Source organism: Cyclopterus lumpus, chromosome 22 (assembly GCF_009769545.1).
Source record: "Cyclopterus lumpus isolate fCycLum1 chromosome 22, fCycLum1.pri, whole genome shotgun sequence".
In the NCBI taxonomy this organism is placed as follows: Eukaryota; Metazoa; Chordata; class Actinopteri; order Perciformes; family Cyclopteridae; genus Cyclopterus; species Cyclopterus lumpus.
Genome location: NC_046987.1, coordinates 21,120,902 through 21,147,401, shown reverse-complemented (window position 1 = coordinate 21,147,401; position 26,500 = coordinate 21,120,902). Strand labels below are relative to the sequence as shown.

The 26,500-nt window shown below is 43.5% G+C and overlaps 1 protein-coding gene across 1 annotated transcript in view; it reads left to right on the top strand.

Annotated features, from left to right (window-relative positions):
- The window catches only part of akap6 (A kinase (PRKA) anchor protein 6), a 153,890-nt gene that overhangs the window by 92,878 nt on the left and 34,512 nt on the right, over positions 1 to 26,500 (top strand). Inside the window, exon 15 of the mRNA XM_034562775.1 lies at positions 18,220 to 18,366. Coding sequence (XP_034418666.1) covers positions 18,220 to 18,366 — 147 coding nt within the window. The remainder of the gene's footprint in view (positions 1 to 18,219; positions 18,367 to 26,500) is intronic.

The following is a 26,500-nucleotide window of genomic DNA, read 5'->3' as shown; positions in this document are numbered from 1 at the left end:
CTTGTAGTGGAGGGTAGGGGCCAAGGGTGAGTCATGTAGTGGAGGGTAGGGGTGAGTCTTGTAGTGGAGGGTAGGGGCCAAGGGTGAGTCATGTAGTGTAGGGTAGGGGCAGGGGTGAGTCATGTAGTGGAGGGTAGGGGCAGGGGCGAGTCATGTAGTGGAGGGTAGGGGTGAGTCTTGTAGTGGAGGGTAGGGGGCAGGGGTGAGTCATGTAGTGGAGGGTAAGGGTAGTGTCTGCAATGTTCCTGAGGTGAAAGAAGGCAGTTTTGGTGATGTGGTTGGCGTGGGGTCACCGAGGTTGAGGACCTGGGTGGAGGGGGTGACGATGGAGCCATCAATTGAGAGAGAAGGTCTGGGCTGAGCGGGTGAGGGAGTTAGTGCTTGATGATGAGTATTTCAGATTTATTGCGGTTGAGTTTGAGAAAGTTCTGTTGCAGCCATGATTTCATATCAGTGAAACAGGTGGAGTGGGTGACTGAGGTGATGGTCTTGGAGGAGAGGTAGAGTTGGGTGTCGTCGGCGTAGCGGTGGAAGTCGAGGCCATTGACGACGGATGATTTGTCCAAGGGGAAGGATGTAAATGAGGAAGAGGAGGAGACCGAGCGCAGAGCCCTGGGGTACGCCGTGGGTGACTGGGGAGGTGGAGGATTTACGGATGTTTATGGCAATGAATTGATGTCGGTCTGAGAGATATGAGGTGAACCAAGAACTGGAGACGTGAGAGGAGGATGGAGTGGTTGATGGTGTGGAAGGACGATGAGGATGGTGAGGAAGCCAGAGTTTGTCAAGTCGGATTGGAAGAGTTCTTAGAGATGATGTATTCAAGGATTCAAGCATCATTTATTGTATTATGCAACACAGGGAGGCACAACAGAAGCTCAGTTGTCGTCCATTTGAAACAAACAAAGCAAAAACAGGAGCCCATTCCTGTGATCATCAGGACTGTTCAGATAAAATGGCCGACATCTTCACATTAACAACTCAACCTCGTCCAGGCTCGCTGCTCGATCCTGGGGACCAGGATGGATCCAGGTCTCTGTGAACACGTGGTCCTCAACGGATCACCCACCTTTCAGACAGCCAGGAGCATGCTGGGTAGTGGAGTAGCCTCGGGTCCTAGCGGGGTTAGCTGCACGCTTCCTGTTCGGATGTTGACGAATTAATTCTGTCCTTTTTTAAAATTGTGATTAACGCGGGGGGGGGGGGGAATAATTAGCTAAATTCATGTTCATGCGCCGCTGTGCATACACATATATATGTGAGTCAATGTCTATCAGTTTGAATAATGAAAACTGTTGAGCATTAGTACGTTTTGTATAAGTGCTTTTTATTAGACACCCTGGTCACATGACCACCTGACCACCACGGTGAGATGTGGACGGATACACAACGCGCAAAAAAATCTAAAAAATGAATAATTCACTCAAGATTTCATTCGAAAACATTTCATTGCATTAAGTCATCACAGACGTCTTTCTCTCTCTCCCTGTGGCTGCTTCCAGTGGAGTCCAACTAATTACAGTGTGTGTGTGTGTGTGCGCCGCTAAATTCTCATTTCAAATAGCCCATGGTGCTCTGATAGAACGCTGGGCTGCACACACACACACAGACACACACACACACACCTGCTCATTAACTGGCTTTCCAAAACCAATCAGTGTGGTTGCGACAGAGGAGCTCTGTCTGAAGCCACACACACACACACACACACACACACACTCTGGTTGTCTGGTAATCTCTGGTCCAAACCAGAAGGGAGACCCTGAAGTGATTAACACTTGAACACACACAGAGAGAAAACTATACAAATGCAACTTTATTAATCCAAACAAACACAGTTTGTCACCAGAGTGAAGAAATGCATGATGGGAAATTTATAGCAAGAGAACTCCGCCCGCCGGATCTCGTGGGAATCACTTGATTTCGGTGGTCGCTTGTCGTACGTTATTCTGAAAAACGTTATTCCAAAAACTCAAGCAATCGGGGGGGAAAAATGAAAGAAACGCTAATTTTGTCCGGCGGCCCGATTCCCCGAAAACAAACCAATGACAGGGTTTCCCTTTTTGGTCTCACACTTTTCTAAAGGACCTCATGTGAAGAATGTAAAGGTGAGAACACACACACAGTAAATAAATACATGTAGAGAGAAAAATGAAACAACAGTAAGAATACAAGGCCTTAACATGAGGCTGCACACACACACACACGCACACACACACACACACACAGCAGGGAGTCTCGTCTTCATTGTAACCGTCGTATGAATTAATATCATGCGGACGTTTCACCGATGAACTTTTTCATTATTTACATTTTTAAATGAAAGAACTCAAAAGAACCAACAACTTTAGAAGCAGGCAGAGGTCAAAGGTCAGAGGTCAAAGGTCCATCATGGATTGTCGAGAAGCGGAAGGAAAGTTATAAAAGAGTGAATTAAAACCGGCGCTCGTGAAAAGTGTTCTCTTGTCAAATCAGGCAGAAACATCATATTTGAAAAATAATTATAAATGAAATGAAAAGCAGGAAATAATTTGGTTCAACCTGCTAAAAACCTGCAGAGGATTTGGTTTGGAAACGCACCTTTCAGCCCGACCCCCCCCCCCCCCCCCCCCCCCACAGAGAGGGGGGGGGGGGGGGGGGGGGGGGGCTTTAATTAGAGGCAGATGACTCTGACACGCCTCAGAAGGCTGGAATTACACTGCCGGCTATGAGGCGACGCTAATTTCACTTGTAATTGTTGCTGCAATCCTCACTGCTGCTAACGCTCCCTACCTCCCTCCATCCAGGGTAGAGGGGGAGGAGAGAGAGAAGGGGAGAGGGGGAGGAGAGAGAGAGAAGGGTAGAGGGGGAGGAGAGAGATGGATAGAGGGGGAGCAGAGAGAGAGAGAGAAGGGTAGAGGGTGAGGAAGAGGAGAGAGAGAAAGGGAGAGGTAGAGGGAAGGGAAGGGGGGAAGAAGAGGGAGAGCGGGAGGAGAGAGAGAGGGGAGGAAAAGGAGAGGGGGGAGGGAGAGGAGAGAGAGGAGGGGAGGAAGAGGAGAGGGGGGAGAGAGGGGGGAGAGAGAGGAGAGAGGGAGGAAGAGGAGAGGGAGAGAATGGGAGAGAGAGAAGGGCAAGAAGATGAGATAGGGGGAGGAAGAGGAAAGAGGGGGAGAGGAGGACAGAGGGAGGAAGAGGAGAGGGAGGAAGAGGAGAGAGAGGAAGAAATAAGTAAAGACATTTGTTGCTGCAAACGTCTGTTTTGAAATTGCAAAAAAAAGAGCAAACAAAAGAAGGGGATGAGAAGGAAGGACGTAAGGGAAGAGAAATTGGAGGACTAGAACTAGAGGAGGAAGATAAGGGAAGGAGAGGAAGATTAGAGGAAGGAGACAGGGAACGAAGGCAAGAAGAATAAATGAAGGAAACAGAAAAGATGTTTTGTAATCATTTAATTTGTCTAAAATACCTTTCCAAGTCTGTCATTAACAAGGAAGGGAGGGAGGGAGGAAGGAAGGGAGGGAGGAAGGGAGGGAGGAAGGGAGGGAGGAAGGGAGGGAGGGAGGAAGAGTAACTAAAAAGATCAAATAAGTTTTAATAATTCACGATGGAGGAATGTGTGACGCAGAAATACAGAAAAAGGAAAAAGACACTTAAACCATAAAAAATCTCTCCTCATCCTGCAGAAGAAGTGTCGGGAAACACACACACTGAACACACACACTCACACACACTGAACACACACACATGCACACACTCACACACACACTCACACACACTGAACACACACTGAACACACACACATGCACACACTCACACACACACACTGAACACGCACACACCGCACAGAAACACTCACACACACACATGCACACACACCGCACGGAAACACACTCACACACACACACACACACACCGCACGGAAACACTCACACACACTCACACACACTTACACACACACTTACTCACACACTCACACACACACTTACACACACACTCACACACACACACCGCACGGAAACACTCACACACACTCTCACACACACTCACACACACACTCACACACACACACACACACCGCACGGAAACACTCACACACACTCACACACACTTACACACACACTTACTCACACACTCACACACACACTTACACACACACTCACACACACACACCGCACGGAAACACTCACACACACTCTCACACACACTCACACACACACTCACACACACACACACACACACACACCGCACGGAAACACACACTCACACACAAACTTTTCTTTCTACCTGTGATATTCTCTCTTCTTCTCTCGAGAGACCTGCACAGCTCTGCTGCTGCCTCGCTGTGTGTGTACTGTGTGTGTGTGTGTGTGTGTGTGTGTGTGTGTGTGTGTGTGTGTGTTTCTGGCAGGATGTGTTGAGAGTCAGACGTGATGCGGTTTTATTCTCTGGGAATATTCACGTTTTAATATTTATTATTAATTTTTATTCACAGTTCACTTTACTTTCTTTTTGACCTCGTTGGCGTCTGACGGAACTTTTGCATCTTTACATCTTCTCTTGTTCAAGGTAACGCGTCCTCGCGTTGTCATGGAGACGGGTCTGTTTGCTGTGCGTGTGTGTGTGTTTACGTGTCAATGCAGTCTTTTTCTCAGTTTTCTCGTGTGTGTGTTCGAGCTTTAAGACCTTTGTGTGTTTGCTGTCTCGCTTGTGTGTGTGTGTGTGTGTGTGTGTGTGTGCGTGTGTGTGTGTGTGTGTGCGTCCTGTGGGAGGCTGTTTCCTGTGCGTTTGTTCTGTCAGTCTTGATAAAGTCGGGGATATATCTGCTTTAGAACAAAGAGACACGACTCAGCAGCATCTCACCAACTTTCTCTCTCTCTCCACCTCCTTCTGTCTTCCTCTCTCGCTCTTTCTCCTCTCTTTCTCTCTCATCTCTCTCCCTCTCCCACTCTCTCTTCCCTCTTTTTCTCTCTCTCTCTCTCTTAAAACTCCCAGCTTCCCAGGAACACCGTCTGACTGAAACCTGACACACACACACACACACACACACACACACACACACACAGGGATGAGCAGTAATGTTGGAGTTTGGTGAGGACAATGTCATCTGAAGGTCGTCTGTAAAGTTGTTGTTAGAGTTTTCCTTCAAAATAACGGCAACAAAGAGTTAAAACAATAGTTTGTTGTTGTTTGTTTATGTGATTTCTGTCAGGCCTTTTTGTAAATATATATATATATATATATATATATGCTTTCTTTTGAAAAGATTCTTCGCATATATTTTTTGTTTCAACTTTGCTTACTTCTGACCTCAAAGATATATATTATATTAATACACGGGATACTTTTATTTTGAAAGAGTCTACTTCCTGTTCAGGCACATTTTAATATCTTTAATTAGGATTTGTTTTTTTGTTTTTTTAATACTTTTGTTACTCTATATTCACCTTAAAGCGTATTATGATGAATAGTTTCTACATTGAGATGATGTTTTTATTTATCTCACTGTTTGGGTTTGAGTTTCAAAGTAAAAGAAGAAACGAGTCCACAATAAGAATCACGTACAGAAGTGTGAGAAAAAAAAACATAATTATAATTTTTTTTAAATGACAAAAGTATTTTGTTGTTGTAATACTAACTCCAGCCACACGAGGCTGAAGAAGCACGAGCGCATTCCTGTTTTGTTTTTTATTCTTCTTCAAACACAAGTTACGTTTATTGTGTAATAATCACGCGTATTTATTAAGAACAGTAAACAAACACTTTGATCACGGGGATTCTGACAATAAAAACTTATTTAAAAAATAAATTTTAAATCCTTAAAAAAAGGTATAAAAAATACAATTATTCTTACTCTTTATTTCACTTTGTCTTCAGTCGTAAACTATTTAGATCAAACTCATCAAATCAATAACCAGAATTGTTGGCACTTCAGGGCTTCCCGTAGTTACTTGATGATTACATACTTGATATAATAATAAATAAATGACACTTGACAGCGCATTCAAACTTAAAATGAATAATAAAACTGATTAATAATCATTTACAGCAGAAATCCACTATTTCTGAAGGTTTATTGATCATTTTTGTCACTTTGTCTTAAAGTATTTAAAGACTTGTAGATCACTGCAGTTGTTCTTCCACCTGATTTTATTTACTGTGACGTGTGTGTGTGTGTGTGTGTGTGTGTGTGTGTGTGTGTGTGTGTGTGTGTGTGTGTGTGTGTGTGTGTGTGTGTGAGTAATGTTTAATGTCATCTCAAGGGGAGAGCCTCCTTTTAAACGTGTGTGTGTGAGACTCATGACAACACACAATATTACAGTTGCAAAGTGAGTGTGAGCTCTGATACACAATTAATCTGTGTGTGCGTGCGTGTGTGTGTGTGTGCGTGTGTGTGTGTGTGTGTGTGTGTGTTCTCCATTCATCTCCCTGCTCTCCGTTTGACCTTGGCACCTTCTTCATTAGAATAAAGATTGTCTGTCGTTTAGGCGACATGGTCGGTCTGCTGGACACACACACACACACACACACACACACACACACACACACACACACACACAGATTCATGCTATTACATTTCTGTCACTGTAGTGAGGATGAAGAAGAGGAAGAGGAGGGAATCAGCAGTGAAATGATGATGATGATGATGACGACGACAGGTTCTCAAAATGTCCGGTTGCATTTACAAGTTCAAAGATAAATAAACGTTGTTTTCTGCAGTTGTGTGGAGCGTATTGAGAGTATTGTCTGGCACTCCGATCAATACTCGTACTACAAGTCTCTCGATGTCGTCCGTCATATCAAAAAAATATAAAAAAACTTCAGAATTATACAAATGTTCTTGTAATTTCGTCACTTTGAGGAGGAAGCTTCATGGATTCAACCCTTTGGGTAAATAAAGACGGCCTCAAGTGACCTCTATTTGTCTCTTTTACACACACACACACACACACACACACACACACACACACAGAGGCAGTGTTGTTGACTAACACCTGCCCACTCAGTACGACTGTAAATTACACACACGGGTTTTATTTAGTTCACCCGTTTAAATTAAACTTGAAGCTAAAAGTTACTAATTAAGGGCGTGGCCTCTTTGAGTGACAGGTGGGGTCGTTTCAGGTCACTGTCTGTCTCTCTTTTTCTCTCTCTCCCTCTCTCCGTCTCTCCCTCTCTCTCTCTCTCTCTCTCTCTCTCTCTCCCTCTCTCCGTCTCTCCCTCTCTTCTCTCCCTCTCCCTCTCTCCGTCTCTCTCTCTCTCTCTCTCCCTCTCTCTCTCTCTCTCGCCCACTTTAGTATTTTTACTTTAGTATTTAGTATTAGTTTAACTTTAGTATGAGTTTAACTTTAGTATGAGTTTAACTTTAGTGTGAGTTTAACTTTAGTGTGAGTTTAACTTTAGTGTGAGTTTAACTTTAGTAGTTTAACTTTAGTACGAGTTTAACTTTAGTATTTTAATTTTAGTATTTAGTATTAGTTTAACTTAAGTATGAGTTTAACTTTAGAATTTGGTACTAGTTTAACTTAAGTATGAGTTTAAGTTTAGTATGAGTTTAACTTTAGTATTTAGTATTAGTTTAACTTAAGTATTAGTTTAAGTTTAGTATTAGTTTAACTTTAGTATGAATGTAACTTTAGTATGAGTTTAATTTTAGTATTAGTGTAACTTAAGTATTAGTTTAACTTTAGTATTAGTGTAACTTTAGTATGAGTTTAACTTTAGTCTGAGTGTACCTTAAGTATGAGTTTAATTTTAGTATTAGTGTAACTTAAGTATGAGTTTAACTTAAGTATGAGTTTAACTTTAGTATTAGTGTAACTTAAGTATGAGTTTAACTTTAGTATGAGTTTAACTTTAGTATGAGTGTAACTTAAGTATTAGTGTAACTTTAGTATGAGTGTAACTTTAGTATGAGTTTAACTTAAGTATGAGTTTAACTTAAGTATTAGTTTAACTTTAGTATTAGTGTAACTTTAGTATTAGTGTAACTTTAGTATGAGTTTAACTTAAGTATGAGTTTAACTTTAGTATGAGTTTAACTTTAGTATGAGTTTAACTTAAGTATGAGTTTAACTTAAGTATTAGTTTAACTTTAGTATTAGTGTAACTTTAGTATTAGTGTAACTTAAGTATGAGTTTAACTTTAGTATGAGTTTAACTTTAGTATGAGTTTAACTTTAGTATGAGTTTAACTTAAGTATGAGTTTAACTTAAGTATGAGTTTAACTTTAGTCTGAGTGTAACTTAAGTATGAGTTTAATTTTAGTATTAGTGTAACTTTAGTATTAGTGTAACTTAAGTATGAGTTTAACTTTAGTCTGAGTTTCAGTGAACATCATTAATAATGGAGATGAAATGTTGACTTGTCCCTGAGGAGAGTCGCCACTCTGCTGAACTACAAAAACACCGCTGGAATGTGAGCAGAGTGACGCGTCCCTCTGCTCACGGACAATCTTTGACGGCCAGATATTTGCAGATGAAAACAACAACGAGGAGCGATGAAAGGTTTCGATTAAAAGGTTCTTTGCGTCGCGGGTTTCGGAACCCAAATCCTGGTTCGGAGTATTTCTGGAATTCCTTTTCCGTTTTCTTTCGTCCTCCGCTCGCATTGTTTTCGTCCCGCCGCTCTCTTTGCCAGGAGAGAATTCCCAGGGTTCTTAGGGGGTCAAAGGTCACCTGGCATCATCCCACAGACTCAACCGCCCCACTGCCAAAACGCTCACTTCACCCGTCACACGTTTTCTGGTCCAACGGCGTTGACCTTTTATTTGCGTTGCTCAAAAGAGAGAGAAAGAAGAAAAAAAAAAACGGCGATTTGTTGTCGGTTGTCATGGTTTCTAAAAAACCTGTGGGATGAGCAAGCTAGCTCGCTAGCCAGTTGTCCGCTAGCTAGCTTGCTAATGCCACCCAACCTGGGTTTTAAAGGAACAAGGTGTGAGATGTAGTGGCCTCTAGTGGTTTGTGGCATGTTGCAACCAATCAACCAATTAATTGTTTTAAAAAAACAAAAAAAACATCATATAGATCTTTTAAAAACAAATAAATGGATTTATTTCATAGTTTAGATGTTTGTTAAATATCGTTTCTAGAGCTGCAACAGCAGCGTGATAGTAAACTAATAAAAAAAACACTTATCGTTAGCTGATTACACGCTAATGAACTCATATTTATGAATATTATCACCAATATCTGCGGATATAAAACCCCTCCTAAATGTGACACGCTGTCCCTTTAAATGCCGCACAGGTCACAGGTCACGCTCTACGCTCCGTAACAACCCTCCTCCTGCGCGTCGTGTTGAGAGCCGTCCATCTTGTGATGTCATCGCTCGACACTCGCATGTTAGAAACCAGGCGTAATCAGAGAGTCCTAACGGCCACCAGGTGGCGCTAGAGAAGGTCATGAAAATAGACATTAACATGTAATTTGACCTGCAGATTCTTCTTTTTTTTACTACTACATCGTAAAAAAACGTTTATGTGACCCGAACGTACATTTTTTCCAACGGCACATTGCAGGTTTGATCCATAAACAGCCGAGAGATTTGTTTTATTGTTATTACAGTTTTTGTGGCGTTGCTCTCGGTTTTCCGTCTCATGTCCGTCTCTCTCTCCCTCAACAGACTGGTAGAAATGTCACCCGCTCTTTGCTTTGTGCTAATGACCACACACACACACACACACACACACACACACACACACACACACACACACGTGACTCGCTGCGAGGCTGAATGGGCGAGCCGTCTTTACTGGCCAGTCAAATGGCTCATTCATCTGGTTTCCATGGCGACAATTAAAACATGTTGCCGGCTCTTTTGTTGCGTCGCCTCGTTTGGAAAGAGAGAAAGTCTCTTTTTTTTTTAAATTATCATTTGGCGAAAGAGAAACTCTCGGCAACACACAGAAGGCCGAGTTTGATTTAAATGTTTACATTAGTTCAGTTTTACAGCATCGAGAACACATCATTATGTTTACATGAAGGCATAAGGTGTGTGTGTGTGTTGTACTTTATTCTTTAAAAATCACCTTAACATTTTGAAAGAGAATTGAACACACTTACACGCACACACACACTCACACACACACAGGTTGAAGTGTCTGGCAGTATAAATGGGGTGTCAGAGAGCCACTTCCTGCTCTTTCAGAGCCGGTGGGACATCCATCTCTACCGGAGACACACACACACACACACTCACACACACACACACAAGCATAGCATAAGCAAGCATACAGTGTTTTTTTCTCCCCTCTTTGTGTATCTCCTGCACACACACACACACACACACACACACTTTGTTGGGGAGGAAAGCAGCAGAGACGGGTTGAGGAGGAAGTAAATGAGTATTCTGTATTATGAGCTGTGGTTGTGCTCCTCACTGGTAGAAGCACTAGAAGGAGTATTATTTAAGATATCTAATATTTTCCTGGTGGAGCGAGCAACAAGAAAGAATTTACAACTTAATGTTGGGCAATGAATGTAACAGTTAACCTTTTAGAGGTAAAATTAAGAACCATGTTGTTATTTACAGCCCAGTAATTGTAGGAACTCTAATATTCCATAACCACATGGTTTGTATCCAGTACCAAGACTGGAGGTAAGACCTCAATTACGGCCGTCGCCATCTTTTTTAGTGACGTAGAGGCCTGTCAATCACCTTTAGCCCCGCCCTAAAGCATACCCTGCCTTATGGTCTGTTTGACTCTAACTTGACCATCATTTACTAGATGTGTGTAAATTCTACGACTCGGGATGAAAAGAACGCTGAGGAAGAAGAAGCAAGAAAATAAAGTGACAAATTACATCACTTCAGGAGACAAAAGAAGGAAAGGGGGAGGAGGAAGAGGAGGAGGAAGACGACCAGAGGAGGAGGAAAAGATGGAAGAGAAATGAGGAGGAAGAGGAGGAAGACGACCAGAGGAGGAGGAAAAGATGGAAGAGAAATGAGGAAGAGGAGGAGAAAGACGACCAGAGGAGGAGGAAAAGATGGAAGAGAAATGAGGAGGAAGAGGAGGAAGACGACCAGAGGAGGAGGAAAAGATGGAAGAGAAATGAGGAGGAAGAGGAGGAAGACGACCAGAGGAGGAGGAAAAGATGGAAGAGAAATGAGGAAGAGGAGGAGAAAGACGACCAGAGGAGGAGGAAAAGATGGAAGAGAAATGAGGAGGAGGAGGAAGAGGTAGACGACCAGAGGAGGAGTAAAAGATGGAAGAGAAATGAGGAGGAAGAGGAGGAGAAAGACGACCAGAGGAGGAGGAAAAGATGGAAGAGAAATGAGGAGGAAGAGGAGGAGGAAGACGACCAGAGGAGGAGGAAAAGATGGAAGAGAAATGAGGAGGAGGAGAAGGAAGAGGTAGACGACCAGAGGAGGAGTAAAAGATGGAAGAGAAATGAGGAAGAGGAGGAGGAAAAGATGGAAGAGAAATGAGGAAGAGGAGGAGGAAGAAGAGGAGGAAGAGGTAGACGACCAGAGGAGGAGGAAAAGATGGAAGAGAAATGAGGAGGAAGAGGAGGAGGAGGAGGAGGAAGAGGTAGACGACCAGAGGAGGAAAAGATGGAAGTGAAATGAGGAAGAGGAGGAGGAAAAGATGGAAGAGAAATGAGGAGGAAGAGGAGGAGGAAAAGATGGAAGAGAAATGAGGAAGAGGAGGAGTAAGAAGAGGAGAAAGAGGTAGACGACCAGAGGAGGAGAGAGAGAGGTACAGAAGAGAAACAGAAACACCGAGAGGATGAAGACAAAGACCGAGGAGAACACACGAGGAAGAGGAGGAGGACGAAGATGCGTCCTTATCGCCCCCCCCCCCTCCCTCCGAACTTTAGCTGCCGCGACGACGGAATCGTTCCGTTACGCAGCCTCCGACAAACTTCTCTCATTTGGCGGATAAGATGAATCTGCGAGAAGGAAGAAAAAAAGAAAAAGAAACGTGATGTTCAAAATGCATTAAATGTTTTTCATGTATGACTGCTTTTATGCTGACATTTCAGCTCCGTGCTCATTAATATGGAGACCAAATTAAACTTATGATTGCTTGTTGATTCCCCCCCCCCCCTCTCTTTCTCCCCCTCCCCCTCTTCGCCTGCTTCGTCAAGCGTTCGTCTTTTCGTCTTCTCCGTGTTTGGAGAAGCTCTTTTTGTTTTTCTTAAATCACGGCCATGTGTTGTTTTTTTTAAACGTATAAATACTCGTCTTTGTAAAAATTGCCATGTTTGTGTTAAAAGAACCTTCATGTTGAGTTTATGTATTAATACAGAACTGCTTCTTTCCTTCAGTCTGTATTTATCTACTTCATCTCTCTCCTTCACTCTTGATTTACCTCTTTCACTATATGTATTTACTTTATTTCTCTACACGAGATAACCTTCCTTCACTGTGTCTCTCTCCTTAACTATTTATTCACTATATCTCTCTCCTTCACTCTATATTTATTTACTGTATCTCTCCCTCACTCTATTTATTTACTGTATCTCTCTCCTTCACTCTATTTATTTACTCTATCTCTCTCCTTCACTCTATTTCCTGTATCTCTCTCCCTCACTCTATTTATTTACTCTATCTCTCTCCTTCACTCTATTTCCGGTATCTCTCTCCCTCACTCTATTTATTTACTCTATCTCTCTCCTTCACTCTATTTCCTGTATCTCTCTCCCTCACTCTATTTATTTACTGTATCTCTCTCTTACACTCTATCTTTCTCCTTCACTCTATTTCCTGTATCTCTCTCCCTCACTCTATTTATTTACTGTATCTCTCTCCTTCACTCTATTTATTTCATGTATCTCTCTCCTTCACTCTATTTCCTGTATCTCTCTCCCTCACTCTATTCATTTATTGTATCTCTCTATTTGACTCTATTTATGTCACGTATCTCTCTCCTTCACTATATTTATCTACTCTATCTCTCTCCTTCACTCTATATTTATTTACTGTATATCTCTCCTTCACTCTATTTATTTCATGTATCTCTCTCCTTCACTATATTTATCTACTCTATCTCTCCTTCACTCTATTTCCTGTATCTCTCTCCTTCACTATATTTATCTACTCTATCTCTCTCCTTCACTCTATTTATTTCCTGTATCTCTCTCCTTCACTCTATTTATTTCCTGTATATCTCTCCTTCACTCTATTTATTTCATGTATCTCTTTTCTTCACTATATTTATCTACTCTATCTCTCCTTCACTCTATTTATTTCCTGTATCTCTCTCCTTCACTCTATTTATTTCATGTATCTCTCTCCTTCACTCTATTTATTTCATGTATCTCTCTCCTTCACTCTCTGTCGTGTTTTCCTTCGTCTCTCTCCTTCCTCAGGCCTTTGTATCTCAGTCCATCCTTGCATGGAGATTGACTCGGGGCATGAATACATCACAACTAGCCAGCCATGCCCCACCCCCCCCCCCCCCCCCCCCCCACCCCCCCCAGGATTCCTCTCTCAGCACTTATCTCAAAGTTCGGATCTCATGCATTTTAATCGGCGTGTCTGTCTTCCTTTCTCTCCTTCTTTTCTTTGACTTTGGATCAGTGGCATCTTTCAAACAAAAAACAACAATAACAACAACAAAACAACTCCCCCCCCCCCCCCATCCTTCTGCTCCACACCAGCTCCCTTTCCCCTTTTTAAATCAATATTTGCCATCAGCGAATAAATCGTATAATTTCCTGACTGTTAGACGAGTGCGAAGCCGACATATTTACCTTCCACTCGTCTGTCTCTCTCTCTCTTTTTTCTTTTCTTTTTTTTTTCCGCGCTGTCGATCCCTCGTTCTCGCGGCGTGGCTATTAGCTAAGTGAAGGGGATGGATGGCCGTGAAGCGCCGAGCGATAGCATCTCCATCAGAACCGGCGACAGTGAAAAATGGCTGCCGCCTCTCTGATGACAGCGCAGCAAAAACACACACACACACACACACATGCATATGTCCTCTCTCACACACGCACACACACATGCATATGTCCTCTCTCACACACACACACACATGCATATGTCCTCTCTCACACACGCACACACACATGCATATGTCCTCTCTCACACACACACACACACATGCATATGTCCTCTCTCACACACGCACACACACATGCATATGTCCTCTCTCACACACGCACACACACATGCATATGTCCTCTCTCACACACGCACACACACATGCATATGTCCTCTCACACACACGCACACACACATGCATATGTCCTCTCTCACACACGCACACACACATGCATATGTCCTCTCTCACACACGCACACACACATGCATATGTCCTCTCACACACACACACATGCATATGTCCTCTCTCACACACGCACACACACATGCATATGTCCTCTCTCACACACACACATGCATATGTCCTCTCTCACACACACGCACACACACATGCATATGTCCTCTCTCACACACACGCACACACACATGCATATGTCCTCTCTCACTCACGCACACACACATGCATATGTCCTCTCTCACACACGCACACACACATGCATATGTCCTCTCACACACACACACACACACATGCATATGTCCTCTCTCACACACGCACACACACATGCATATGTCCTCTCTCACACACACACATGCATATGTCCTCTCTCACACACACGCACACACACATGCATATGTCCTCTCTCTCACACACACACACATGCATATGTCCTCTCTCACACACACACATGCATATGTCCTCTCTCACACACGCACACACACATGCATATGTCCTCTCTCACACACACACACACACATGCATATGTCCTCTCTCACACACACACATGCATATGTCCTCTCTCACACACACGCACACACACATGCATATGTCCTCTCTCACACACGCACACACACATGCATATGTCCTCTCTCACACACGCACACACACATGCATATGTCCTCTCTCACACACGCACACACACATGCATATGTCCTCTCTCACACACGCACACACACATGCATATGTCCTCTCTCACACACGCACACACACATGCATATGTCCTCTCTCACACACGCACACACACATGCATATGTCCTCTCTCACACACGCACACACACATGCATATGTCCTCTCTCACACACGCACACACACATGCATATGTCCTCTCTCACACACACACACACACATGCATATGTCCTCTCTCACACACGCACACACACATGCATATGTCCTCTCTCACACACACACATGCATATGTCCTCTCTCACACACACGCACACACACATGCATATGTCCTCTCTCACACACACGCACACACACATGCATATGTCCTCTCTCACACACGCACACACACATGCATATGTCCTCTCACACACACACACACACACATGCATATGTCCTCTCTCACACACGCACACACACATGCATATGTCCTCTCTCACACACACACATGCATATGTCCTCTCTCACACACACGCACACACACATGCATATGTCCTCTCTCTCACACACACACACATGCATATGTCCTCTCTCACACACGCACACACACATGCATATGCCCTCTCTCACACACGCACACACACATGCATATATCCTCTCTCACACACACACACACACATGCATATGTCCTCTCTCACACACGCACACACACATGCATATGTCCTCTCTCACACACGCACACACACATGCATATGTCCTCTCACACACACACACACACACATGCATATGTCCTCTCTCACACACGCACACACACATGCATATATCCTCTCTCACACACACACATGCATATGTCCTCTCTCACACACGCACACACACATGCATATATCCTCTCTCACACACACACATGCATATGTCCTCTCTCACACACACACACACACATGCATATATCCTCTCTCACACACACACATGCATATGTCCTTTCTCACACACGCACACACACATGCATATGTCCTCTCTCTCACACACACACACAATCAGAGAAGAGACATTTAAATATTCAAATGGGATCGGGTGGTAATGATAAACGACAAGGGAAAAGTAGAATCAAGTAGCTATCGATGCAGAAAATGAAAAGAGGAGAAAAAGAAAGAGGAGGAGGCAAATTAGGCACCGGGAAAAAAAAAAGATGGAGGCATCGAAGGAGAGTTACGCCAACAACTGAAAAGAGAGGAGATGGATGGAGAATGATGGAGAAAGAGGATGTATGGATTTCAAGAGGAGAGCTGAAGGAGTGTAAAGAGAATAAAGTGTTGAAGAATGGAGGGAGCGCTTTAAGTGAACAGACGAGGACGAAAAGAGAGAGACAGCGACGAAAGATGAAAGGACTTACAAGATTTTTTTTTTTAAAAGGAGAGAGAGAGAGGACAGGATGACGGACGATGTGAAGAGTTGAATTGAAATATTTTTAAGTAGATCGGACACAGGTGGGGGAAAAAGCTGTTTAGCAAAAAGGAATAGCAAAAGGGAGGATGAAAGGAGACAAGGGAGGATAGGAGAGGAAACGAGGAGTTCAGACAGAACGATTCAAGACAGTTTAAACGTATGAAAAGAAAGAAATACAACGCGTAAGGTCCTAAAACCTGGCAACCAACTCCTCTGGTTGTATAGAAGTCTATGCTTCATGTGTTAAAGCTGCATTCTCTCTCCTGACCACCAGGGGGCGACTCCTCTGGTTGTATAGAAGTCTATGCTTCATGTGTCAAAGCTGCATTCTCTCTCCTGACCACCAGGGGGTGACTCCTCTGGTTGTATAGAAGTCTATGCTTCATGTGTCAAAGCTGCATTCTCTCTCCTGACCACCAGGGGGTGACTCCTCTGGTTGTATAGAAGTCTATGCTTCATGTGTCAAAGCTGCATTCTCTCTCCTGACCACCAGGGGGCGACTCCTCTGGTTGTATAGAAGTCTATGCTTCATGTGTTAAAGCTGCATTCTCTCTCCTGACCACCAGGGGGCGACTCCTCTGGTTGTATAGAAGTCTATGCTTCATGTGTTGAAGCTGCATTCTCTCTACTGACCACCAGGGGGCGACTCCTCTGGTTGTATAGAAGTCTATGCTTCATGTGTTAAAGCTGCATTCTCTCTCCTGACCACCAGGGGGCGACTCCTCTGGTTGTATAGAAGTCTATATAAATGACTCAAACAGACCATAAAGCAGGGGATGCTTTAGGGGCGGGGCTACAAGGCGATTGACAGGTCGGAACCAGAGACGTATACGACAAAACATTGTAAATGGATTATTTAGCTTGTCGTTCAAATCGGGGAGTAAAGACCAGAGGAACATCTCCCGAGGACCCGTCAGCTCCTCACGTACAGTAAGCTCAATAAATATCAATAGAAAAGTGTGCGGCGTCTCGACTCCCCGGCGCTCAAACAGAAGCATCAAGCAGAAGATACGAAATGGAGCGCTTCTTTAAAAGGGACGCACGCACGCACGCACGCCGATGCCGAGCGTTTGATTCCCGGCCGTCTGCGGAGCCGCCACAGTTTTACCTTCTTTTTTTTTTTAAAGCGGTCAAAGCAGTCGAGTGAGATGTGCCGAAAAGCTGCTGCTGCGACTGCCTCAATCGCTACAAACAACAACAACAATAAAGAAATATCCGCGTCTTTTTTGAGTATCAAATGCTACCTCCGCCTGCAGACTCCTGAGCGTTCACAGCCGCGGTGATGCATTCAAGTGCAGACCGAGTCTCGTATCAGAGAGCTAAAACTCCGCCGCGTCTCCCACTAAACATCTCTCTCTCTTTGTTTGGGAGGAAACGCGTCGCCTTCGCGTTCCCCGAGGCGACGTTCAACGTTAAAATATAATAAAATGATTTCCACGACGTACGGAACGTCTTCCGTGAGGTGTGGAGCCGGCTCAAGGGGGCGCTCGGTCGTGCACCTTCTCCTTTATTGCTCCGAGGTGTTCAGACGTGACTTAACACAACAAATATATATAAAAGCAACAAATCTGCATTTGAGTCAACAATTAGCAGCCAAATCAAATAGTTTACAGGATGTTCAACCTTCGTTTTCTCCATAAAACTTTTAACACTCGTTTCTTTACAGATCGTGTACGAAGGTAGTAAAGTTATACGAGTAATGTGAGTCTACGAGCCCTCTCCTTCGACAATCGAGGAGGTGGGTTTGATGGCGTTGTGCCGGTTACGGTACATTTGCGGCGCCATCTGTGGAAGCTCAAACCAAAAAAAAAGCTTGATCGTGTTATTTCTTTATTTCTTTTGGAAGGAGTTGAGACGTTTGAGGGTGTTGATGACCAGCGTTGCCTCTCAGGTGTACAGGTGTGTGACCTCTTGTCTGTCCTCTGTCCTCCAGAGCAGCCACGCCGAGCTCACGGCCATGGAGAGCAGGAAGACCAGCCTGCTGGGCCGGGCCGAGTCCCTGAAGAGGAGCGGCTCCGAGCTGCCCGACAACTTCCACCGCAACATACACAACCTGACGCACACGTGGAGGCAGCTGGAGGTAACACACACACGCACACACACACACACACAGACACACAGTCGAGTTTCAGAGAAGACAAACACACAGATCGTATCTGGAGGATCACACTGATATTTCTGCTCTGACGGGATCGCGCGTGAGTCTAATTTTAGGCTAATCAGCACTGATTCTAATCTCCAACATGAAGATGATAATTAGTGTCGTCTCAATTAAGGAGCCCTGCTGCCACCACGGCCTTTGATTCTGTAGTGGAATGTATACTGGGATGGCTGGATGAGATTACCTGGACACACATCCCGATTCCCATCATAGTCGGACGGTGCCTCCACTTCCCTTCTTGGGAAGGTGAGGACGCATCGGTGCAGACGGGGAACGTGGTTTTAATTTGGAAAAGCAGCGACAAAGCTGCCTCCTTTACGACGGCGGCTTCCTGTCGGAGAGCCAAAGATCAGTCAGCTGATCATCTGAGACCCAGGCAGGTGACCCTCGCGTCCTTGTCGGGGAAGTTTTCTTCAAGCCGTCATCACAGGAGAAAGTCATCAGGAAATGAAAAGGCAGATGGACCGTGTGCTCGATGCCGCGTAAGAGACGAACACACACACACACACACACACACACACACACACAGCTGTTTCATTCCCCAATCTGTTTGAAGCAGCTCTGCTGGAGTGAAGAATGAAGACTAAAGTTGTGTAATAGTTAGTCGACAGTGTTTAAGTACACAAACACGTACAATACATACAACACTGTTGCCAGTGCCCTTTGGTTTGTAGACTGATGGTTTGAAGCCCGTCGCCATGTTGTTTTTTAACAGTCGCCATGTTGGTTTTTAACTGTCGCCATGTTGGTTTTTGACTGTCGCCATGTTGGTTTTTGACTGTCGCCATGTTGGTTTTTGACTTTCACCATGTTGGTTTTTAACAGTCGCCATGTTGGTTTTTGACTGTCGCCATGTTGGTTTTTGACTGTCGCCATGACTGTCGCCATGTTGGTTTTTGACTGTCGCCATGTTGGTTTTTAACAGTCGCCATGTTGTTTTTTGACTTTCACCATGTTGGTTTTTAACAGTCGCCATGTTGGTTTTTGACTGTCGCCATGTTGGTTTTTGACTGTCGCCATGTTGGTTTTTGACTGTCGCCATGTTGGTTTTTGACTGTCGCCATGTTGGTTTTTGACTGTCGCCATGTTGGTTTTTGACTGTCACCATGTTGGTTTTTGACTTTCACCATGTTGGTTTTTGACTGTCGCCATGTTGGTTTTTAACAGTCGCCATGTTGTTTTTTGACTTTCACCATGTTGGTTTTTAACAGTCGCCATGTTGTTTTTTGACTTTCACCATGTTGGTTTTTGACTGTCACCATGTTGGTTTTTGACTTTCACCATGTTGGTTTTTAACAGTCGCCATGTTGTTTTTTGACTTTCACCATGTTGGTTTTTGACTTTCACCATGTTGGTTTTTGACTGTCGCCATGTTGGTTTTTGACTTTCACCATGTTGGTTTTTGACTTTCACCATGTTGGTTTTTGACTTTCACCATGTTGGTTTTTGACTGTCGCCATGTTGGTTTTTGACTTTCACCATGTTGGTTTTTGACTGTCGCCATGTTGGTTTTTGACTTTCACCATGTTGGTTTTTGACTGTCGCCATGTTGGTTTTTGACTGTCGCCATGTTGGTTTTTGACTTTCACCATGTTGGTTTTTAACAGTCGCCATGTTGGTTTTTGACTGTCGCCATGTTGGTTTTTGACTGTCGCCATGTTGGTTTTTGACTGTCGCCATGTTGGTTTTTGACTGTCGCCATGTTGGTTTTTGACTGTCGCCATGTTGGTTTTTGACTGTCGCCATGTTGGTTTTTGACTGTCACCATGTTGGTTTTTGACTTTCACCATGTTGGTTTTTGACTGTCGCCATGTTGGTTTTTAACAGTCGCCATGTTGTTTTTTGACTTTCACCATGTTGGTTTTTAACAGTCGCCATGTTGTTTTTTGACTTTCACCATGTTGGTTTTTGACTGTCACCATGTTGGTTTTTGACTTTCACCATGTTGGTTTTTAACAGTCGCCATGTTGTTTTTTGACTTTCACCATGTTGGTTTTTGACTTTCACCATGTTGATTTTTGACTGTCGCCATGTTGGTTTTTGACTTTCACCATGTTGGTTTTTGACTTTCACCATGTTGGTTTTTGACTTTCACCATGTTGGTTTTTGACTGTCGCCATGTTGGTTTTTGACTTTCACCATGTTGGTTTTTGACTGTCGCCATGTTGGTTTTTGACTTTCACCATGTTGGTTTTTGACTGTCGCCATGTTGGTTTTTTGGGTACCTTTTTACATCATGCTGTATTGAACAAGACTTGAAGTACCAAATATGTTCTGACATCATGAGAGTTTCTTCTTGTTCATGAGAACAAGAAGAAACTCCCCCCCCTCCCCCCCTCATCCCAAAGGCCGCGTGCCTTGCTGAAGGGCACGTCGGCAGCACTTGTTTGTCTCCAGCCGGCCGTGCTGATTAAATCCAGGTGACAGCTGGCTGGCGGCTCGTCAGGAGGCTCAAAGTGACGATGCGACTTTGTTCCTCCGAAGAATCAAACCGTCTCCTGTCGACCGAGCGGCCACACAAACACAGAGAGACATCTGTGTGTGTGTGTGTGTGTGTGTGTGTGTGTGTGTGTGTGTGTGTGTGTGTCTCACACATGAGTTCAAAGTTATTGGAAGTGTGTGTTTGTATTTACATATGTATCAACCTCTGAAACATATTCCATTTTAGAAATTAAACAACAGCAACAGATGAGTCTCTGTCTCACTCTCCATCTTACTTTCAGTCTCTCACCCTCTCTCTCTCTTCCCCCTCCCCTCTCTCTCTCTCTCTCTCCCCCTCTCTCTCCCTCTCTCCGCAACAGTAACCAGACTGTGATTAAACTTCTATTACTGACAAAGAGACATTTCGACTCACAATGCAGTTTCACACACGCACACATATCAAAGCGTGTGTGTGTGTGTGTGTGTGTGTGTGTGTGTGTGTGTGTGTGCGTGCGTGCGTGTGTGTGTGTGTGTCGTCAGGGAACAGAGGGATTGTGGGTAGTGAAAGAGTGACGCCAGTGAAGCAGACACATCTTGATACACTGCATGGTCAAAAGTATGTGGAGGTAAAAGTTATATAAATATATATACAGTATATAACTTTATGAGCGGTGGAAGAAGTATTATATAGAAGAAGTATTATATAGAAGAAGTATTATATAGAAGAAATATTATATAGAATAAGTGTTATATAGAAGAAGTATTATATAGAAGAAGTATTATATAGAAGAAGTATTATATAGAAGAAGTATTATATAGAAGAAGTATTATATAGAAGTATTATATAGAAGTATTATATAGAAGAAGTATTATATAGAAGAAGTATTATATGGAAGAAGTATTATATAGAAGAAGTATTATATGGAAGAAGTATTATATGGAAGAAGTATTATATAGAAGAAGTATTATATAGAAGTATTATATAGAAGTGTTATATAGAAGAAGTATTATATAGAAGAAATATTATATAGAATAAGTGTTATATAGAAGAAGTATTATATAGAAGAAGTATTATATAGAAGAAGTATTATATAGAAGAAGTATTATATAGAAGAAGTATTATATAGAAGTATTATATAGAAGTATTATATAGAAGAAGTATTATATAGAAGAAGTATTATATGGAAGAAGTATTATATAGAAGAAGTATTATATGGAAGAAGTATTATATGGAAGAAGTATTATATAGAAGAAGTATTATATAGAAGTATTATATAGAAGAAGTATTATATAGAAGAAGTATTATATAGAAGAAGTGTTATATAGAAGAAGTATTATATAGAAGAAGTATTATATAGAAGTATTATATAGAAGTATTATATAGAAGTATTATATAGAAGAAGTATTATATAGAAGTATTATATAGAAGTATTATATAGAAGAAGTATTATATAGAAGAAGTATTATATGGAAGAAGTATTATATAGAAGAAGTATTATATGGAAGAAGTATTATATGGAAGAAGTATTATATGGAAGAAGTATTATATATAAGAAGTATTATATATAAGAAGTATTATATGGAAGAAGTATTATATAGAAGTGTTATATAGAAGAAGTGTTATATAGAAGAAGTGTTATATAGAAGTGTTATATAGAAGAAGTATTATATAGAAGAAGTGTTATATAGAAGAAGTGTTATATAGAAGAAGTGTTATATAGAAGAAGTGTTATATAGAAGAAGTATTATATGGAAGAAGTGTTATATAGAAGTGTTATATAGAAGAAGTGTTATATAGAAGAAGTGTTATATAGAAGAAGTGTTATATAGAAGTATTATATAGAAGTATTATATAGAAGTGTTATATAGAAGAAGTATTATATAGAAGAAGTGTTATATAGAAGAAGTATTATATAGAAGAAGTGTTATATAGAAGAAGTGTTATATAGAAGAAGTGTTATATAGAAGAAGTGTTATATAGAAGAAGTATTATATGGAAGAAGTGTTATATAGAAGTGTTATATAGAAGAAGTGTTATATAGAAGAAGTGTTATATAGAAGTATTATATATAAGAAGTATTATATGGAAGAAGTATTATATAGAAGTGTTATATAGAAGAAGTGTTATATAGAAGAAGTGTTATATAGAAGTGTTATATAGAAGAAGTATTATATGGAAGAAGTGTTATATAGAAGAAGTGTTATATAGAAGTATTATATAGAAGTATTATATAGAAGTGTTATATAGAAGAAGTATTATATAGAAGAAGTGTTATATAGAAGAAGTATTATATAGAAGAAGTGTTATATAGAAGAAGTGTTATATAGAAGTGTTATATAGAAGAAGTGTTATATAGAAGAAGTGTTATATAGAAGAAGTGTTATAAAAATAAACCTGATTTTAATTTTTTTACTTTTTTCTGACATTTTATAGAGAAAATAATCAATAATAATAACTAAAAAACAAAACCATTATGACACTTTGTTTGTTGCAGCCACACTTTCTTTGTTCTCCCCATATCTCTCCATCATCCTCTGTCACTCTTCCTCCCGTGTCCTCCCCCCTTCATTCCTTCTTCCTCCTCTCTCTCTTTTCACCTCTCATCCCTCTCTTTCTTATCTGAAATTTGAAGGTGATTTTGTTTTTCTAGCCAAAATGTTCACTATACATCAAAGGTCTCACCTCAGTTTGTCTCTCTCTCTCTCTCTCTCTCTCTCTCTCTCTCTCTCTCTCCCCCCCCCCCCCCAACATGGCGTCTGAGTAGCATATTAACGGGCCTATCAGTGCTGGCGTCGGCATCTGCTGCTCTGACACAAATTGGGAATTAACTGGAATTGATGTCCTGTGCCTCGCCTCTGAACTGTCCTGGCCTTATGAAGAATTTATGACACGCACACACACACACACACACGCCAAACGGCGAAGAAAATAAAGAGGTTGTAAATTAACTTTAATCTTTTCTGTTGTGGATTTTGGCAGAAGCTTAGCTCATTTTTCCCAGTGTTTCAAGGTCAAACTGTGAGAGAATACACAGACAGACAGACAGGCAGGCAGACAGGCAGGCAGACAGACAGACAGACAGACAGACAGAGAGACACACAGGCAGACAGACAGACATGCAGGCAGAGAGACACACAGACAGAAAGAGAGAGAGACAGACAGGCAGGCAGACAGACAGTTATATAGATTAAAATGATAAAGCATGCGTCGATGTTGCATGATGTAAAAAGAGAAACATTTCCTCCAGTTGAAATTGCAACAAAGAAGAAAGAGAAGAAAGAGAGTCGCAGGAACATGACACACACACTCACACACACACTCACACACGCACACACACACTCACTCACACACACACACACACACACACACACACACACACACACACACAGAGGTGCTTTGTGTTTATTTCAGCTGCAGGTAAATGAACATTTGAAACGGTGTTTTCTTTTCTCTTTCCCATCACCTGTGAAAGGCAGGAGTCGCTCACCAGTTCAACCTGCAGGGAAAACAGCATCTCTCGTTCTCCTCTCTTTATCTCTCTTATTTGTTCATTTTCTTTTCTCATTTTTCCGTCTCTCCCACTGGATCTTTTTTTTTTTTTTTGTCATTTGCTCCATTTGCATTTTCCACATTTTCTCTTGTTTCCCCCAGAACAATCTTTTTGTTCTTGTTCTTCATTTCATTTCACGTTTTTTTTTTTTTTTTTTTTCGCCTCTATATTCAACGTCCCTCTTTCTTTGTTTGTTCTTATAATTATTATTATTATTATTTCTCCCCTTTTTTTTGCATCCTCGCAAAGAGAATCTATCCGCCTTAAAGGTTGCGGTCGTTTCAAGTCAGCGGATGCTGATTTCATGAGAAATAAAAAGTCGTTAGTACATAAAACACATTATTTAGTTAACGTAAAGCATCATAATAAAGAACTGTGTGGAGATACGTTACGTTCAGTGTTAATCAGAGTTAAGAGAAGAAAGTAGAAAGTGAACTCTCCAAAAACCCACCAGCGGGACTGAAAAGCATGTTTTCTTAAAACAATTGAAATAATTGCCAAAACTACACTGCACAAAATAAGGTAATTATCGTCAGATGTTCATCTTTCCCACCCTCATTGAACGCATCATTTGTGAGGAAGGAACCCACCGAATCAAAACTCTCCTAATTATATCCGATGGACTCATCCTCGTCTTCGTCTGGCAAACTAACGCAGACTCGTAATGGCGGCGGCGGCGGCGTCTCATTTCACCGGTCAGGGGGTCCTTTAATCGGCCTTCATCATCCTTTTTTTTTTTTTCAGAGCTCAGCTAAAGTAGTGTTTCCACTCAGGAGGCCGAGCCGCTGCCGTGCCGACGGCTCGATGCCTTTTGTACCAAACACATAGAAATGCAAATGAGCAGCGGGGACCCGTGTGGGGCGCGTTCAGCGGACGCTCTCAGACGACATGCGCACTCCTGCGATGTTACAGACGTTTAAAAAAGAACACGTTCACACTGAGCGTCCTCGCTAATCCGGTGGTTTACAAACGCTCCCGAGGCCGGAGGTCACTTCCTCATTGGGACGGGCTGAACCGCGGGAAGTTTGGGAACGACGACGTCGACTTGAATTGGTCACGACGTGTCCTTCCCTGATTCGCCGCGATCACGTGATCCTCTTCCAAGCAGTAAGGCGAGCGGCGGCCAGGCGAGCGAGCGGCAATGGTGGCCAGGCGAGCAGCGGTGGCTAGGCGGCGGTGGCTAGGCGGCGGTGGCTAGGCGGCGGTGGCTAGGCGGTGGTGGCTAGGCGGCGGCGGCGGCTAGGCGGCGGCGGCTAGGCGGCGGTGGCTAGGCGGCGGTGGCCAGGCGAGCGGCGGCCAGGCGAGCGGCGGTAGCTAGGCGGCGGCCAGGCGAGCGGCGGTGGCTAGGCGGCGGTGGCTAGGCGGCAGTGGCTAGGCGGCGGTGGCTAGGCGAGCGGTGGCTAGGCGAGCGGTGGCTAGGCGAGCGGTGGCTAGGCGAGCGGTGGCGGTGGCTAGGCGGCGGCGGCGGTGGCTAGGCGGCGGTGGCTAGGCGGCGGTGGCTAGGCGGCGGCGGCTAGGCGGCGGCGGCTAGGCGGCGGCGGCTAGGCGGCGGCGGCCAGGCGAGCGGCGGCCAGGCGAGCGGCGGTGGCTAGGCGGCGGCCAGGCGAGCGCCGGTGGCTAGGCGGCGGTGGCTAGGCGGCGGTGGCTAGGCGGCGGTGGCTAGGCGAGCGGTGGCTAGGCGAGCGGTGGCTAGGCGAGCGGTGGCGGTGGCTAGGCGGCGGTGGCTAGGCGGCGGTGGCTAGGCGGCGGTGGCTAGGCGGCGGTGGCTAGGCGGCGGTGGTTAGGCGGCGGTGGCTAGGCGAGCGGTGGCTAGGCGAGCGGTGGCTAGGCGAGCGGTGGCGGTGGCTAGGCGGCGGTGGCTAGGCGGCGGTGGCTAAGCGGCGGTGGCTAGGCGGCGGTGGCTAGGCGAGTGGCAAGCAGGCGAACAAGGTTCAAGGAAAACCGTGCACAAATTTCAGTTTAAATAATTTTAGTCTCTTTTGTCCTTCAGTAAAAATGTTAGCGAGCGGCGGTTAGCGAGCGGCGGTTAGCGAGCGGCGGTTAGCGAGCGGCGGTATCAAACCTACGAAGCGGACGTTTGA